Source organism: Melopsittacus undulatus, chromosome 5, assembly GCF_012275295.1.
Source record: "Melopsittacus undulatus isolate bMelUnd1 chromosome 5, bMelUnd1.mat.Z, whole genome shotgun sequence".
Taxonomy (NCBI): Eukaryota; Metazoa; Chordata; class Aves; order Psittaciformes; family Psittaculidae; genus Melopsittacus; species Melopsittacus undulatus.
In genome coordinates, this window is record NC_047531.1 from 3,343,356 (window position 1) to 3,362,534 (window position 19,179).

General features: G+C 43.4%; 1 protein-coding gene across 1 annotated transcript in view; it reads left to right on the plus strand.

The window, feature by feature from the left end:
- PRKCQ (protein kinase C theta) overlaps nucleotides 1-18,611 on the plus strand; it is a 40,955-nt gene extending 22,344 nt beyond the window's left edge. Inside the window, exons 12-17 of the mRNA XM_031042564.2 lie at nucleotides 4,837-4,928; nucleotides 7,142-7,204; nucleotides 11,125-11,263; nucleotides 14,147-14,335; nucleotides 16,411-16,539; nucleotides 17,997-18,611. Of these exons, the coding sequence (XP_030898424.2) occupies nucleotides 4,837-4,928; nucleotides 7,142-7,204; nucleotides 11,125-11,263; nucleotides 14,147-14,335; nucleotides 16,411-16,539; nucleotides 17,997-18,152 (768 nt within the window). The 3' untranslated portion in view covers nucleotides 18,153-18,611. The remainder of the gene's footprint in view (nucleotides 1-4,836; nucleotides 4,929-7,141; nucleotides 7,205-11,124; nucleotides 11,264-14,146; nucleotides 14,336-16,410; nucleotides 16,540-17,996) is intronic.
- Nucleotides 18,612-19,179: the final 568 nt, after the last annotated feature.

Below are 19,179 nucleotides of genomic sequence, written 5' to 3' on the forward strand. Positions count from 1 at the left end.
TGTAAGTGATATACCCTGCCTGCTTGGAGCTGTGTGAAAGGGTCCTGAGATCTCAGATCTCAAGTGAAAGGAGTTATTGCCAGCCATGTCTATACCTTTATGTATACGTATGTGTTCTTACTTATGTGTATCAATATATTAATATTCTTTATACCAACTGGATGGACACACAAAGCTAAGCGTCACTAATGAACAGTTTAACATGCAGTCAAAAATGCTGACAGTGAAAAGTTTAGAACAGAAAATAAACCATTAAATCAGAGTCTGGACTGAATTATTTGACAGCTTTAAGAAATGCTGCCATCTCCAGAAGATAGACTGATATTACACAAGAGCTGCAAACATACCTTTAAATCAGAGAACAAAATTAAACCTAGAGTTTAATCTGTAACACATTGACTTTGCTCATCCCCATTGCAGGGGGGTTGGAACTGGATGATCTAAAGGTCCTTTCCAGCCCTAACTATTCTATGATTCTATGTGCAAACAGCTATGTAAATGACTCCTATGGTCACCTACTAGGGAGGAGTGACCATGTGTTAGCTCATCCCCATGGGAGTAAACATAGTGAGGAGCATATGCATTGCTTGTTTTCCCACTGCATGGGAACACTCATTGAGTGATGCAGTGGAGAAGGCTGAGAGGCCCTTGGCTCCCATCTGTCCCCTGAAATAAAATAGATCTGAAGCTAAAGGAGACCTACAGGGATGCTGGGGATGGACTCTTCATCAGGGATTGTAGTGATAGGACAAGGGGTGATGGGTTTGAACTGAAACAGGGGAAGTTCTGGTTAGATATAAGGAAGAAGTTCTTCCCTGTGAGGGTGCTGAGGCACTGGCACAGGTTGGTCAGAGAAGTTGTGAATGCTCCATCCCTGGCAGTGTTCAAGGCCAGGTTGGACAGAGCCTTGGGTGACATGGTCTAGGGTGAGGCATCATTGCCAGGGGGCTGGAACTGGATGATTTTAAGGTCCTTTCCAACCCAAACCATTCTGTGATTCTATGATGCTATGGATGAGCACCCAGACAGGGCTGGCAGGAAAATGCTAGACAAGAATCAGGAGCAGGAATTGTGTGGTGTCAAACCTTTCTCTTGGCAAGGGCTACCTAATTCAGTGGGCATGAAGGAGGGTTAGGTCACTTAATCTGACTGAGGACCCTTCTACATGCACAACCATTTGTCAGGGTAACTGCTTTAAATAAGTGTAGAGGCACACTGTCCTGCAGCATTAATTATTCCCATACTCATCCTGCAGAAACCCTGAGAAGAAGCTTTTCCTTTCAGTAGATGGTGTTAAATTGTGTATTTGTATATATGCAAGTGCTTTCACATGCAAAGAAAACCAAATCTGAAAATCTCTGCAGAAATGTGCTCTAGAAGGCTTCCAGCTGGTTTGAGGGTTTTAAGAGCCTGTTGTAGGATGTACCTTCAAAAGATAGATTTAAATGCTGCCTGCTTTATACTCATTGTTTGTAAAGTTGAAAGCATCTCTGATAGTGACTATTCATTCTCACAGCAGCTGCATGAAGAACAGAAGCAGGTTGGTTTAACTCCATCTCTTCCATGTCCTGGAGAGGCAGAGGGAGAAGGTAGCTCTGCAGAGAGGAGCCCAACACAGGCACTGAGGGACTGATGGAGCAAGAAATTAAGTTCTTGGAGTAATCAAGTCTTTCAGCATCTGTCGGGATTGACACAATGAGGGAGCAGTGTTATTTTGAGTGCAGGATGTACATCTCTGTGTCTGACTGTGCTTTGTACATCATGTTGCATGGTTCTGATGGCTGCAGGAGCAGTGCTTCATCCTCCCATGGAGAGGTCTGTGATATACCATCTGCTGCAGTGGAAGATGATCTAGAAGTAGGGAATGGCTGATACTTGGATGTCCTCAAGACAACTAGTGACAACTATCCTGGGGCAGTGTTTGTGCTGAGTGCAGAAAATGCCTTTACATCCCTCCTTGAGCTCTAAAAGGTGGCCCCAAACTCTTTCATGAAACCAGACTTGTTCTATTCTGTGATGTGAGTCTGGAACCATGATCAGAAGTTGTCTTGAGCACTTGCTACCTGAGGATGCTCTCATGGGTGTCAGGAAGTTGTCTGTTGTCTATGCACATGGCACACAAGGAGGATGAAGGTGAGGGACTCTTCCCAAGCCTCCTTCAAAGCTGTGTCAGTCTCAGCACTGAGGAACAGCATTCCTGATTGCTTGCCCAGCACCCCTGATCTAGGACCACTGCAGGGGATAAGGGCATGACAAAGGTTTATCACCATCTTGAGAAATACCCACTCAACTCACTCTCACCTGCTCCAGATGCTGACAGACTTCAGAGCCTCACAGTAGGAGACAGGAGTCACAGGACAAGAGGAAGTGTAGGTTGGAGACTGTCTGCAAACACGTCCTCTGTGCCATGCCAGCCCTTCAATCTCTAGCACAGAGTTGGATTTTTAGTGGTTTCAAGTATGGGTTTTGCCACTTCTCATTTTTAATGTGTTTTACAGCTCTCAGCCTTAGGAAGCTGTCACAATAATTTATTGCACTTCCACTGCTTGATTATATCTTGCTTCTCATAATGACGTACCTAGAGCAGGTTTTTTGCTGTGGGCCATCCCAGACACCTGACCTTTGTAAGAAGCAAGGGAAACTTCCAAGTCTCAGAGCACAAAAGTCAGAATGATGCTGTCTTTCTTTTATGTACCACTCTATAGTAGCTGGTAGTCCATGAACTTCAGTATTAATCATGCCTAAGTCAAGTCTGTAGTCTTCAGCTTCACAGGTTTAGACAGTTGAGCAATGGAATTCATATAATGATCTTTGGATGCTAATTAATCTGAGAGGTTGTCCACCTTTTCTTTCCTCAGGTGGTAGAAGGATGCTGTCAAAGTCCCCAGTTTCAGGTCCCCAGTTCAGTTGAATAAGTGCATCAGTTTGTTGCTCAAATCCATGAGCAAGTAGAGCAGAATTGCTTGTTCAGCTGAATAAACATGCATTTCAAGTTGCACTTAAAGATGTGAGATAAGGTGTAGCCAAATTCAGTGGACTTTGCAGGGAAGCCCAGGGGTTTTCTCTTTCCCATTAACTGAACCTAAATCTGGCCCATATAAAGATCCATGAGATTTCTTCTATCACAGTGTGATACATGTGGCTGCTGGTCTGTTGTTGGCTAAATCTCATCACTTCCTTGTATACCTTCACAAACAGCATCTGTTCAAGTGTTTTCCTGAGCAGGCTCCTGAAATTGCTTCCAAGATTTATGCATTCCTATACTACTAAATTGCCCATCTCTATTTGGCCTTCTTACTTGCTTAAACTGATTTATGGGCACAGACCTCCACAGATGCAAGACCTTCTAAGCTGAAAACCTGCACCCATTTGGTTTATTGGCAGAGTTTATATTTATTCCCTGGGAGATCAGTTCTGGTCCTGTGCTTGTTGGATGACATGTGTGGTTTCCAGCCAGACGTCCATTTAAATAAGAGTACTGTAATTAAAAGGTTCTGGCTAAGGAAATGGCACAGATTAGAGCAGGCAGCTGTGATTTGAAAGGAACAAACACTGTTGTTGTTTTAAATAGCCAGCTCTCGACTTGCTGCCAGAGTTTATTACATTAGATCTTATGGATGAAAATTTTCCTTCAAGTGTTAAAAACATAAGTGAAAAGAGCTCTGTTTCCCCCTCCAAAATATGCAACACACCATAAGTAATAAAAGGAAGATAGTCATCAACTTCAGCATAGCCTGGAGATGACTAACTTCAGATGCATACACAACAGAGAGAAGCTTTTGAGGAAAAGAAATATTGCATCCATCCTATTTTATTCATGCATTTATGAACAAAAGCTGAGATTCCTGAAACAAAAGTTTAATCTGGGAGCATAACTCATTGCATAGATACTCTTTCTTCCAGAAAGAAAAGGTCCCTCTACTGCTTTGTAGGTACAATTCAGTGTGGAAGGGATTGGTCTGAATCAGCCTCCAGCTTCTGAAGGGACCTTATGGTGAAGTTATGGGTGATGGAGCAGTGAGGGGATCAGTGTGGTGTATACCAAGGATTGGGAAGCAAACCTTGTTGATCTTTATTCAATATAGAGACCCACACACCTCCCATCATTTCTATGTACCAGGAGGAAATTTTTTATTGTCCAGCTGAAACGGCAACTATGGATAGTGACTGGATCTTTTTCCAAGCCTCTCTGTCCTGCAGGCACTCAATGGGCATCCAGAAATGTGATTCGTTTCATCAATCTTCCCACTAACAACTTACAACTTACCTTGTTTAATAGAGCCCCTTTCAAGCTTGAAATCAAGCATATACTTAAAACAGATTGTTGTATCTGGACAGTGTATTTGATAACTTGAAAAAGTCAGACCCCAAAAAAAGTGTAGGAATTCAGGTAACACCGACTTGAGATCACTCCAGCAATGGGGTTGGGGTTGGTTGGGGACCAGAGGAGACCTGGGACTTACTTCTGCCTCTTCCAGTAGGCCCCCAGGGAGCTTGTTCTGTCTCTCTGTTATACAAACATTGTAGAGTTACTCGTCCCCTTCTAGCGAGCCTTGAGGTCTCATGGTAAGTATCAATGGCACCAGCTGGTTATTAAGTGGATTTGCTATGTTTGCTAATACAGTTCGTACAAATCAGAGCAGAGAGGGTCATTATGGGCTTAGAGAGTAGTGAGGAGAAGTGAAGAATCTGAAAAGAAACTGCTTTCTTTCCAAAACCCTCACAGTCATCTTTTCCTTCCTCTTTTTAAGTGCTTTCTGGGTTGGTTGTTTTGGCTTTTTATTTTTAGCTTACCCTTCCCCACCCTTTATTGTCATTTATTGTCTCATTCTCTAGGAAAACCTCTTTTTTGTCATGGAATACCTCAATGGAGGAGACCTCATGTTCCATATCCAGAGCTGTCATAAGTTCGACCTTCCTAGAGCAACGTAAGATGTTATTATTACTTGCAGGTCACATATATTTGGTTGGGAGAAGCAAAGGCAGCAGCTGCAGACACCAGCTGATTTTATTCCCAGCTCTGCTACTGTCCTGCAGAGAAAACCTTGGGCACATCATTTGGCCTCTCTACACCTTACCCAACTGCTGGTACTGGAAGTGGAATCATTCCCTATCCCATCTCTGTCAAAACTGAACATATCAGACATGCAGTTCACCACCCCAACTCAACGATGGGTTTGGAGCAAGTCACTTCCTCTACGTGTCTTCTTTCTCCTCCCACAGAAGGCTTTTTAGAGCCCATCCACACTATTGATTTCAATGACCTTGATTTACATTCATGGTCAACCAGGGGAGCTATTTCTGTCTGGAAGCCTTGCAGATGCTGTTCATCAACATTGCATCTGCATGCAGGCTTTTCCTTAAGCCTGAAAACCAGTGACCTCCTTCTGTCCCTTAGGCTACCCTGCTTGCTGGATTAGTCCCCTTCCCAGGGCAGCAGTCCCTCAAACAGAGAGGACATCCAGAAGGACCATTCAATCCAGCTGGGACCTAACCTCTGGAAGTGCCTCCATCATCTGTAAACAGCCCCAAGCATACCTAATATCTTATATTCATGGCCTATAGATGAGGGTTATTATAAAGCAATCTACAGGTATCTGCTGTGAATCTGGGGTTGTTCTTTGTTACTCTTTGTATTCTTGCTCAGCTCATACTTGGAGGCATGAATAATGACACTGTGGACCCAACCTCCATCCCAGCTGTGCCACCGTTAAAGAAACCCCACAGATGCATTTTCAGCCATCTGTGGAACCAGATATCTTGTTCTTTTACACCACCAGTGGCCCGTAGCCAAGCTGCGGGACCTGCTTAAGCTGAGGTTCCCGCTCCAGTGATCAGAGGTGAAGCTGTTTGCTAGAAGTAATGGGATTTTCTCTTCTCCCCTTTAAGGTTCAAGGGGGGAAGGAAGGGGAAGAGATAAAACTTATTGAAAGTGCAAAAGGTAAATTTAAACAAAAAATGAATGCACCACCAGGAAATTAAAAATGTATTTATCTTTGATGAAAGTAAATAGAAGAATTAGAACAAATGAAAGGGGCTTTAAATCCTCCTGCAAGCAAAAGGTATTTTGAAAGTCAATACTGAAACCACTACAAGAATTAGATCTTTATTTAATAATTCAAAAACCCAAACCCACATTGAAATCAGTGTTTAATGTAATGGTTTATTTCAAAAGCATTTGAATGTTCAGAATTAAGGGCCAATGCACTGAAGACTGAGAAAGCATCACTGGAGGGGCTCAGGATCCTGTGATTACATTCCCTACTGTGAGAGCGCATTCACTGCACAATGATGCTTCAACCTTATACTGCCCCTTTGCAGCAGGATGTGGTGTTGTGCTTCTGGCAGAAATGTGTGGAGAACAAAGACCTCAAGCTCAAAAAGACCCCAGAAAAAGGCCACCACACTGCTGAGTAGTTCATGTCTCCAGTTAACTTTCAACAGCAAATCATAAATCTGAGCTGCAGAGAGGTCTCTTTGACAATGCAAGGAGAATGCCTGTGGTCCCCAAACCCAGATGCCCACCAGCCTGCCCATTGCTGGGATCACTCCACTGTTTGTGCAGCAGATATGGAACATGAAAAATTAGAGCTGCACTTCTGAGGTCTGAGGCATTAACTGCAATTTGCAGTCTACAGCCTGGTGCATCACTAACTCATTGATTTATTCTGATTATGTAAATCGGTGCATAGATGCAGACACCACAACTGGGTTTAGTGTGTTGGGGGCCATAGCTTGAGGCAAAGAAGGGTAAACAATAGGAACTGGATAGTTGTTTTTCACACTGCAGTTGATACAGAGATGATTTTGGGATGGAAGGAGGTCCTCAGAGTCAGCTACATGTAAAAAGAAATGCCTTCCAAATCCCTGAAGATGAGTAGGCTCCAGGTGTTCACCATTTCCCCAAGTGGTTTCAGCTGGAGCTGGGCTGCTAGCCATGTGGCATGCGTTTGAGATCCTCACATCATCCATCAGCTACCTGTAAAACCCAGTTACACCAAGGTTTCTAGAGACATTCCAAACCTTCTGGGAACTTAATGGAATATTGGTTTCTGTTGAGACCAAGCTTCCATCTTTTTGGGTCTAGTTGAATATCCCTTTTGAGCAGCATCTGTTCTAACCTGTGCCTTCTGTCACTCAGGTTTTATGCTGCTGAAATTACTTGTGGCCTCCAATTCCTCCATTCCAAGGGCATAATTTACAGGTAATTTTACTCTTTAGTGTCTAATATATTAAACTTTTCCTGCCTTCCCTGAAAGCACTAATGGAAACAGGGAGACTGCTTCCTGAATGTACTTACTGTATTGCATTTGTATGCAAATTTCCCTTTTACAGAGTCTGGCTGGTTTACTTCAAAGGGAGAGTGTAGAAAAGGCAGTTTTGATTCCTTTTAGAAAACCCAGTCCTGTTTCAGTTAACATTAAAAGCAAGTGCTTTGGTGCATTTACATTGAGTCATTCACACAGCACCCAGCACAGGCACTCTGTTTAAGCTTTCCATGTCTGAAGGTCAAGCTAGCCATGAGGAATTTGGTACATCTGCTATGCTGATCAGTGGTGACAATCTCAGCTGAAGTAACAACAGCAGGAAGACAGTGATATACCTTCATTTTGAGGTTATTAGCAGGTCTGCTATGCATAGTTCCATGGGGAGATGGGGTTTATCTCTCCTACCATGAATCTCAGCTAGCTGCCCAAACTCTTCTTGTAGCTAGCAGAGAGGAAGGGGCTTTTTTAGGTTCATCGAGCCTGTGTGAGTGTGTGTGAGGAATGCCCATTTCTACCAGCAGGCTTTACAGGGAGCCAATGGGGATTAGGTGGGTCATTGCAGCTGCATTCAGACAGAAAAGTCCTTTCCCAGAGTTACTGGTATGAACTTGCTGCACAATCTATCAAGTCCCAAGAAGTGCTCTACTGCAAACCCATCCATTCCAGCTTCTGCTTGACTTCCCTAAGAGAATCAAAGTTATGCACAGATGCTTTAGTCTAATGCACAAGTGTTGTGCTTCAAACCTATAGAAAAGGACAGAGACAAGACGGGAGCAAGAAGGGCTGCAGAAATCAGGCCACAGTCTGCTTTCCCATGGCCAAAAGGAGTGATTGAGTTTCTGGGGAGCTCTAGTCAAACTCATCGTCATTGCAGAAGTTGGTTATTACATTGCAGGCTTCTGTAAAATCAGGAAGCAAATAGCTTGTCACAAGCAATTGAGAAAGCTCACTAGAACAGTAATGTTTGCTGAAACCCAAATGAGCTTATTTCAATGTTTGTTGTGTAGTTTGAACATGAGAACAAACACTGGAAGTGAATGGCTTGTTTACAATCCACTCTCCCATTAAAATCCAAGCTTCAATTTACATAACTCACCTTATTATTCATTATTAGTACTCATGTGGGAGCCATTTATAGTCTTTATTGACCAATGATGGTGGTTGCGTAAACATGCAATCAATATCAGTGGTATTAAGCTAAGATGATACTTGTGATTCAAGCAAGTTTCCAGCTCCAATTATTCTTCTGGATGACTGAAGTGCCAAGATCACTTTGCTATGTCATTTCTACTCAGAATTCTCAGAAAAGCTGATTAAATAGATCTGCATTATCAGAGACAAACTAGTACATTACTGCATATGTAGCCAAGCGTTCACTGAGGGCAACAGCTGATCCGTCACTGGAGGAGGACTTACCCCAGTCCATAAAACCCTTCCCTGCCATAAAATAGAAAGTCATTTATCTGAATGGGGCCTACAAGGATGCTGAGAGTGACTCTTCTTCAGGGACTGTAGTGATAGGACAAGGGGTGATGGGTTCAAACTGAAACAGGGGAAGTTCAGGTTAGATATAAGGAAGAAGTTCTTTACTGTGAGGGGGGTGAGGCACTGGCACAGGTTGGCCAGAGAAGTGGTGAATGCTCTATCCCTGGCTGCGTTCAAGGCCAGGTTGGACCCAGCCGTGGGCTGCATGGTCTAGTGTGAGGCATTCCTGCCCATGGCAGGAGGTTGGAACTGGATGATCTTAAGGTCCTTTCCAACCCCAAACCAGTCTATGATTCTGTGACATTGTGACTTTGTGTCAGGATTGTTAATGCTGACTTTTTTGTTAATAATTCACATTTTTATTCAGAATTGCTAAGCCAGTGCTGTGTCAGGGTTTGTGGCCCATTTCCTCATGAAAAGAGAGAGATGTTTAGACTCTGGAGCCTCAAGAAATGTGGGTAAATTGGGATATCTAGACATAAGGTATCATAATGATAGGAAAGAAATAGCTCATTCCCAGGAGTAGGTGTAGCATTGCTTTGGGTATCGAGGTTTGAGAGAAAGCATTTTACCAGTCCTACTCCTTTTTCCTGTGTTTTCATTGAAGACAATAACAAGGTCAGTTGAACACAGTCATGAGTATCTCAGTCAGAGCTAACTAAGCACTTAGGAATAGAAATCATTTTTGCTACTACATCACTCGTGATGTAGGAAGAATAATGAATCCAGATGTTCCTTCTCATGCACCCACGTTTGAAATGTTGGCTTAAATGTTAATGAATGAGCTGAGGCTTTTTTGGCAGAAACTCCAATCCCTGGAGCCAATGAGTTTGAGACTCATCAAAATAATGAAAGCAAACTGTAGGTGATGGGTTTTCTGTTTGCTTCGATCTTCCAGATGAATAAAAGCAGTGCTGGCAGCCAGAGATTGATCTCAATGGTGTAACTAAAATAAGTCATTCCAGCTGGAAATTGTGACAACCCGAGTGTCTGCAACTTGGAAGGCAAATGTCTCATTTGTCTTTATATTTCTTTTTGATTGATGACTCCCCCTTTTTCTTGAGCCATATTCTAGCAGCAACGAACAATTGCCCCGTGACAAGAATTTAGTGTGTAGACACTATGAGGTCTCCCACCCTGACTGGGATCTGGCTGAAGGAGCTTTGCACAGAGGGAGGCAAGAACTACCATCTTCCCTGCAGTTGGAGGCAATCATCTCAGGAGCATCATGCATTAGAAATTACCTTACTTGAGGGAGTCAAAGCCATTTTGGAAAACAAAAACACATTGTCAAACAGTTATCATCAGGAGGTAGCCGCATATCAGCCTTGTGGTTAGGATTCTTGCCTGAGATGTGGAAAATGTGTGCAGGCTGTGAATCAGCAGAGGCTGGAAAAGACCAATCATATCCTCAGCTGTGGGCACAAGCAAATGTTGTATATGGGTGCTTTGAGAGCCCTGAGAAGGAGAAGTGATTGACAGCATGGGATAGCCAGTGCTCTAAGACCAGGTGACCCAACGCTACCTAGATCCCAGGTGAAGTTCAGCATCACTGGTCCAAACACCTCCCTGAGCCATTATTTCAATGAAAAACTAAACTTGTAGATAAGATATAAAACATTTATCATAGAAGCCATGCCAGCCTTCCTTTCTTTCTGCGTTTTTCTTTCTTCACATGCTTTTCTCTCCTTTCACGTTGTTCCCACGTGAGGCCCTCTGTTCTCTGTCAATGGCCATGATTCATCAGCTCACTTGCTTTTATTTCCTTCTCTTTTTTTCCCTCTCTCTGACCTCTTGTTTCCCACAGTAGCTCAGAGCCTGAAACCTCTGCCAACAGATGGGCAGCTATGTTTGAAGGGCTTTGTAAACCCCCAGGTCTCAGATAGTGCAGCACAGAGGTGAAAAGGTGATGGGTATTTTGCTGATATCTGGGATTCTTTTGACCCTCTGCAAGCCATGCAGGGCTTGTGTATCCCTACTTTAACATTTGTACAGCCTGCACTGAGTACTGAGACTTCCAGAGAAGGAGAAAATGAGCATTAGTTGGTCCATTCTTGCTCACTCTTTCCAGGCTGTTAGGACAGAAGCACACACTGGCTTCACTATTCTGCATCCTTGAAGGACGCAGCTTTTAAGAGATGTCTTGGGTAACATCTCCAGCAAATGAATCAGTGCTGGGATGGGAGGAATGAGAAAGAGGGATGTTGAAGCCCAAGGAAGCAGCTCCTCATTCAACCCTCAGCCTTCCCTTATGATTGCACCCTATAGGCACTACATAGAGGCACACGGCAAGTTAATGTGTAACATGCTCAAATAACTTGTATGGCTTCATAACACTTTAAAAGAGGGGTTTCCTTCTCTTCCTTCACAGAGACTTGAAGCTAGACAACGTCCTTTTGGACAATGAGGGGCACATCAAAATCGCTGATTTTGGGATGTGCAAGGAGAACATGTTTGGAGATGCAAAGACAAGCACTTTCTGTGGGACTCCTGACTATATCGCTCCTGAGGTAGGTGTGGGGCCCAAGGGAGGTCAGCAAGATGCTGTGGGACAGAGAACATGTCTGACCCACTTTTGAGCAGTTCCAGGCTGGAAACTGGATTTCAGTTTGACTCACAGTCTGTGTTGCTGTCTGGCATTGCTGTTTGTGTGGCTTATCCATTTTTTGTGCAAATGGGCCTGGAAAGCAAGTGGTGCTTGACTTAACCAAGAAACAGAATGCTTAATGGAAATCCAGCTTGGGCCATGGCAGAAGGAACTTCAAGAGGTAGGTCCTGAAATTCAGGGACAGGAACAGCATGAAGAATGGGAAGCATGTTCCCTAGCAAGCTAACAGTAGGAGGCTTCAATGGCTATAAAGGCTCCTTTATAGTGGGTAGGAAGCTGTGTGGACTTTCAAAGCATGATGTCCATCATAACCTAAGACAGAAAATAGAGAAAGGTGGGATAGAATGTCCATCTGGACCTGATTCTCCCTCCTCATTGATTGACCACTTTATAAAGGGAGGCTGCATCCATAATAAAGCAGAGATGGGGGTTCACCTTTCCCTGGCATATGCTCTGATGCTTGAATTGGGATAGCACCTGTAAGCTTGGACTTCTTTCTTACTCAGACAGGTTCTCAGCTGTCTGCAAACACAGCCTGTATTGAGAGCATCCTCCCAGAGCTGAATAAGACACTATATGCTCTGTGGTATAACGTTAAAACCGAACACAGGCTTGAAGGTCTGCCTAGATAAAAACCAAGTAATAGCTGCTGGTAAAAGGGATGGAGATGTTTGGAGACATAAACAGGAGGGTGGCCATACATCCTGATTTTCACTCTCTAAATGCCAGCTGTTAGGAGAGGCATTGCTGTCTGGAGGACAAGTGGGAGCTGACTTCTTGACTCTGGGGTTTGGATGACCTGCTTTTCTGCTTTGTCTGTGCACAATGCCAGAACACCTCATGTCACCGCAGGAATCCATCCCTGGAGCACAAGTTGTCTCCTGGTGAAGGACGCTCTAAAACTAAACATGATGGAGCTGTATCGAGGCCAGGCTGTGCTTGAGCTATAGAAGGGGAAGGCAGAGCTTGTAGCTTGTGTAAAGGTCCCACTCTGTTCCCCTGTCTCAGGAAGGCTGGCGTTTGCATGGAGGCAGGCTCCAGGCTCCATGCAAAACCAGACCAACAGTTCCTCTTCTGCAGTTGCTATCTACTGATACCTGATGGAGAAATGCTGAACTTGGGCTCTATGTAGCCATGCAATAAAATTGGGTGGTCACAGACACAGACTTTAGCTTGCCCATAGCAATGTCCTTGCTTCTCCTTATTTCATTCCATATCTACCCAGACAGAAACTTGTTCTTTTTTTTTCTCCTAGTAAATTTAGATCTTTTGGACTAGATCCCTCCAGAAAGGAGAAAGCTTCCTTAACCTGGTGACTCCACACAATGATAGATCTTATTATGGAGAGGCTTTGACTAATTAGATGGCAAATTGGGGCCAAAGAAAACATTTTTCACCTCAGAGAAGAACGTATGAGTCATCCATGCATCACGTCTGACATCACTCTGAAATCCATTTATTTGCCTTTCAAGATCTCATTTTCTGATGTTAGTGTTTTCATGATGGATATTGGTACTTTCCAAATAGCTTTTAAAGCTCTTGGTTTTTACCCTCTCCACTATAATTCATTGATCTTTTACTGTGAACCAAGGGCTCAATTCTGATCTAGGTTACATCACTGCTGGCAATCTCTTCAAATCAATTGGATTTGTATTGCCTAAGAGCAGACATAAACATGCTCTGCAATCAAGTTGCAATGGTCTTTTATTCCACTTTAGGATGCTTTTATTTAAGAATAAAAAAGCTATTTTCTGATCCTAAAGAAGGAGAAAAGAGAGAGACAAATGATAATCCATTATCTGTGATTTTACTTCATAGAAAAGAGAAAGACTAAACCAGCTCAGAGTTTTGTTTCTGCACCATCATTTATTTTAGAGATTCAATGGGTGCATATGAACCATTTTACATCTAAATGGAAAGCACTGATAGAGTTTATGGATCATCTCTCCCACCAGAGGCTGGAGCACTGGCCTTGCTGTCAGTGTTTCAATGCAGCTGCAAGCACTGTAATCTGTTACAGTCTTAGCACCTCGGCTAAAGCCACAGACATGAGGGGGCTTTGGGTCAATACACAGGCAATTTAGGGAAGGTTATCGCTCCAGTTGACTTTCCCCTGGTCCCCACACGCTGGATGTAGCCCTCACTTTATAGCTGAATGAAAAGGAACAAACCAGTGGATAGACTGAGGACAAATTCCCATCCTCTACTCAGCCGGTCTGAGGATGGCAGATCAACAACTGCTTTCTTATGTTTTTCCCAGGGCAGGTTTTGCTGGGGTAGCTTCACACCATTTTACCGACTGATAGCCCTACAGTACCCTTACACTGCCACATTTGTGATCTTAAAATACAGTGTGAGTTAAGTCAGTCCCAAAATGCTAATGCCTGACCATTTGTCTTCTTGGCTTTCACAAACCTGATTTGAATCCTTGGAATAACTTGAAGAGCAGACCAAAGATGACTTGTCTCACTTCTTAGGTTTGAGACTTCCGTGGTAGCCAAGGATTCATTCAAGTAACTTAAGAGGTATCTGCAACCTGTTATCTGCAGTGTGAAGGACTGTTTAGGCACCCAGAGGTGGCTGTGTTTTGGGTGGAGTTCCTTGAATCCCAGCCTATGCACCACCAGTAGATGCTCTGGCTCATGCTTCAGGTAGAGGAAAGGATCTCTGCTATCCCTCTCAGTGCAAAGTCAGTTGGAAGGTCAGGGTCTGGCCACCCTTTTGAAGCTGAAATACTCCTCACAGACCTTTTGCATCTGACTTTATTACTCCTCTCTTTGGGCAGATATTGCTGGGGCAGAAGTACAACACCTCCGTTGACTGGTGGTCCTTTGGTGTCCTCCTGTATGAGATGCTTATTGGCCAGTCTCCTTTCCATGGCCAAGATGAAGAGGAGCTTTTCCAGTCTATACGCATGGATAACCCATTCTACCCTCGCTGGCTTGACAAAGATGCAAAGGACATTTTGCTGAAGGTAAGGATTACCACACATGGAATAAAAGTCTTTTTGCCACAACTATCATCTCTGATTTGTGCATCTTCAGCTGTTGTTCAGAGAAACACCTTTAGCGTGATAGACCCAAAGATAATCACTTTATTGTCTGTGGATCAAAAAGCACACCTGACCTAAGTCATGAGGCTGTCTTTGTGTCTTCTTTCTCCAGAGTTGTGATGGTGCCTTCTGGCATCCAGTACATAGGATCACAGGGTATCAGGTACCAGCAGAGATCAGTTTCTTTGCAGAGAAATGCCTATGGCACAAAGCATGTTAAATCCTGGAAAAGTTATTCTAGCAGGCTTCAAATGAGGGGTTACAGTGACTTCCTCAATAACTTTGGCTTTGAAGCAGTTCTTGTGCCTTAGCTTTGGTGTTCATCTTCATTTTTAGTAGAGGATATTTTGTATCTTTGCACTGAGCTAAAGAACAAGAAAACGAAGCCTGAGCCATGTCCTGAAGTGGCAGAGCTGCTCAAGCTAGTAGCACCATGTCATCTCATTTTTGGCCCTTTGGGTCTCTTACATAGTAATGCATAGTGTCCTTTCTGAGTAGAGCACTCTTCTGTTCCCCCTAATGGGCATCCTTCTCCTCCTTTAGGTTCCCTTCCATTAATACACTGATTTTTTCACTTCCTCCTTCTCAGCTCCATGCCATTTAGCATTGTAGCCTTTCTGGCTTTGGCATGCAAACTGTTCTAGAGCTGCAAAACAGAAATGCAATGAAGTCACAACCGTTCTAACAAGTTCCCTCCCCTCAGTTGGGCTTTGGACTGATGTTGACCATGATCTAAGCTAAGGCATCGTAACTCAAGGGGAGCACAGTTAAGAGAGCATGTGCAGAGTGTTATAATGGTTCAGCTGATATGAGGTAGCTTATTACTCACAAGATTTTGGTTATATTTGATGTACAGTCCCTACCTTCACTTCTGCATTTACAAAGTGACAGGACAACATAGAGCATTCCACTATCAGAAAATGGAGAACAGGAGATTATTTTAGCATCTGTGCAGTGCACAGCAGGGCTCTGGTGTTTAAGTGTCACTATAAAATGATAATGAAAACAATCAAAGCAGTTTTCCAGGAAGGTATTTTGAATGTCTGTATGTGGTACTTACACTGACATCTTTCTGTACAACCGACCTGTACTTCTGTCAGGATTAGAGTTAGTCATCACCTCTAGCAATCAATGAACCTCCTGGCTTAGGAAAAAGGAATTAAAAACTCCATTAAGGGCTATTCTCATTGCCACTGACTCTGGATAATTACATACTCTACCCTGCTTAATGCCTTAATGCTTAAACCACAACAACCATCAGCACAGAATTTAACCCATGGGCTCTGCATTGCTGTGTATCAGTTGCCTGTAGAAGACTCCAGTTTTGGCGAAGCTTTGCCCACAGTGTTAACAAAAGCCCAATGCTTGGGTGTTTTTCCAATCTGGCCCTCAATAGTCCATATATCAGATTATTTTGCTGCCACTTTTGGAATTAGGTATTTCTATTTGTCTTTGAGGAGTGCTGTCTCTTGTATGCTCACTCTTGGCTGAATAGAGAAGCAAGCAACTTCTACTGTATATAACCCAACTGCATTTTGAGATGAGATCCAATAGTAAAGTGCTTTTGAAGATTTGCCCTTACCTCTGCAGTAAGACAGGCTGTGTCCAGGTCCCCTGCTGTCAAGAGTTGCCATTATTCCTCACCATTGACTTTAGAGGGATACAGGATCTGGTGCTCTATGAGCCAGCTGCAGATGTAAAGATGAATTTTAATCTATTCACACCCACCATTACAGCAGTACTTCAGGATTACACTCCTGAAACTCTCCCCCAAAATAACTTCAATACTTTCAGAGCTAAATGTCTCTTTCATCACCATAAAAACATCTATGGGAAAACAGGCTGTGTTTACACTGAACTGAAGAGTGGGCTCACACCTACATGTAGCTGATGGTGAGAACCGTGCTTGAGGCTGAAGTCTAAGACCCTATCTGGTAGGACTGTCCGAATGAATACACTGTCACTGATAAAAGACTTATCTTTCTTCAACATTCTAGCTTTTTGTGAGAGAACCTGAGAGGAGACTGGGAGCAAGAGGGAACATCCGCCAGCATGCCTTCTTCCGGGAAATAAACTGGGAAGCTTTAGAAGAAAGAAGGATGGAGCCTCCTTTCAAACCAAGAGTGGTAAGGATGCTTCTTCAAACTCCACCCATATTATGTCTTTCTGTCCTAAATCATTCATTCCCCAAATATTGAACCCCCCCAAGACATACCAAGGCCCACAGTAATGTTATAAACCATCTCTTTGTGGGCGCTGTCAAAATCTTCAAACATGGCTCTTTAATGTCAGTGACCTCAAATCCTGTTTAGATTCATGGAGTCAGTGTTTTGAAGGTGACTAAATGTCTGCTTTACATTGGAACAGCTTTAGGCAACAAGTGAAGGCTTTCAGAATGCCCTCAGACTTTCAGTGTGATCTTCTGGAGTTGTCCTGCTCATGCAGTCATCTCTCTGTCTAAAAGTAGATGCAGGACCTTGACCTTAGGCAGGCAGAATGGAAAGTGTCTATGTTCAAATACAGATTAAATTGTTCACAGGCTGTCAGTATGTAGTGTACTTCAGACACAAGCAGCTGAAACCATATACAATTTAGATCTACTACAGCCTTACTCACTGTATGTTTGTTTATTGGCTGGGCTGCCTGACCTGAGCATCATGACTACTATTATGTGATGGCTATATGCACAAGTCTGGCATTCCCACACCTGAGAAACCATAAATTACTCATTTTCTCAGTTACCATAGAAGGGGTCTGGTCGCCACTTTAAACACCTTCACTTAAACACAGAAGTACAGCCCATTCTGTCAGGATTATCTTTCATGTACTGCAGAAGGTAAAGAAGGAAAAGCACTTCACATAATGAGGTGATTGGCTAAGTCAGGATCCTCCTGGCTATTCATAATAGGCATAATAAACTATCAAATTCCTATTAACAACAATAATAAAATTTAATTTGACAAGTGCATCATGCTTTCATTTTACAGTCTTTCACAGGTGTTATTTAATTGATGGTCTAATCTGCTGTGTTACAAAGCTTCAGCATCCCTTGCCTGGCAGAATTCACGGATCAGTCTCAGTGCCTCCTATGTAATATTTATTCCCATTACTACTTAAATAGGATTGTAATAAGCAAGTGATTAGCAGTGGTTGCTGGATATTAAGAGCTCAGGCAGAGGTTGACAGGTTGCCCAGAGAAGCTGTGGTTGCTCCATCCCTGGCAGTGTTCAAGGCCAGGTTGGACACGGGGGTTTGGAGCAGCTGCTCCAGTGGAAGGTGTCCCTGCTCGTGGCAGGGGTTGGAGCTGGATGAGTCTTAAGGTCCCTTCCAACACAAACCAGTCTGTGATTCTATGAAGTTCACTGCAGTTTGATATCTTACTGTGCCTCATTTGGTCTGGAGCAACTAATCATTGAGCAAAAGGCCAAGAGAAATGCATTTCAGGTTCCCTGGCTGTGCTGAGCTTGCTCCCAGCTAGTTAAGCTGAGCCTGTAGGAAGCAGCCTGATAGGGGCAGTACCATTGTAATGAAGATCTGTATATTACTGCTTTGACATGTTTTTTTTGTCTTCCTTTCCTTGAAGAAATCTCCAAGTGACTGCAGCAACTTTGACAAGGAGTTTCTAAATGAAAAACCAAGACTGTCGTGTGCTGACAGAGCACTCATTAACAGCATGGACCAAAATATGTTCAGCAACTTTTCTTTTGTGAACCCTAAAATGGAGAAGATACTGTGCTGAGGTCCGCCTTACTGAAAGAGCTCTCTTTAATGGTGAATACTCTGCCACATGAAGACTGTGCATGGTGGTTTTTACCAAGAACCCTCCAGAAAAACACCTCAGTGAAAGTCTGTACCATGCCTGGAGGCTTCCATCTTATTCCAGTCCATAGCCAGCTACTCTTCGTTACTGATGAAGTTACTTCGTGGTATCTTTTGGTCTCTCATGTTCTTGAAGTTGAGAGCATCTGAAGAAGAGGAGGTGCCAAAACCTGTTCCTCACTACTTGTATACACAGCCAGTGGGTTTCTCTGTAAGAAAAAAACAACTATATTTGAGTTTCTTTCTTCTGAAGGACAAGTGGTTTGCTTGAAGGTATCTGAAGGTATCTTGGAAGACTTTGGGCTGGATGTTTCAGTAACCTCCACTTGTACGTGTGTGGAATTGTGCATGTATGCACAGTTTTAAGAAGCAATTTCACTCCCTACACAAGTAATGTTCACAAGTGTTAGGGTTTGATTTTGCTCTGCTGGGACAAAGACACTTTTCAGGTGCCCATTCCAGCATTTGTACATCTCAATCAGAGGCACTGAACACTCAACCCCAAAGGAAGATCATCCCCATGGCAAGTGTGAAGATCAATGCAGAAAGCAGGTGGCTTACACTTAGGACTTGAGCTGGAAGGATGTGAAATTGCAGTCCAGAAGAAAGCTTTGAGAACCCCTGTTTTAAAGCTTTAACTGTCCTTTCACACACCAGACTCATAGCAAAACCTGGACTGGGCTTCCTGGAGTTTTATCCTAAAGATGGAAGAGGTTTCCTCAAACCATTGTTAAAGTGTAGTAAAACTGGCCTGCCAGTCACAGCACTGGTGTATTTCACTTGAAAGGTAGTAATCAGTCCTTGCAAAGGCTGGTATGCTTCCTTTTGCCCTAAATGGTGTCTGAGCTCTTTGGCATATATGGTGGACACTGGTCAACAAGCTGCACCCAACAGTCACAGGGCAGGACAACACATCAGTTGAGGGTGATCCTGTTCTTCCCCTCATG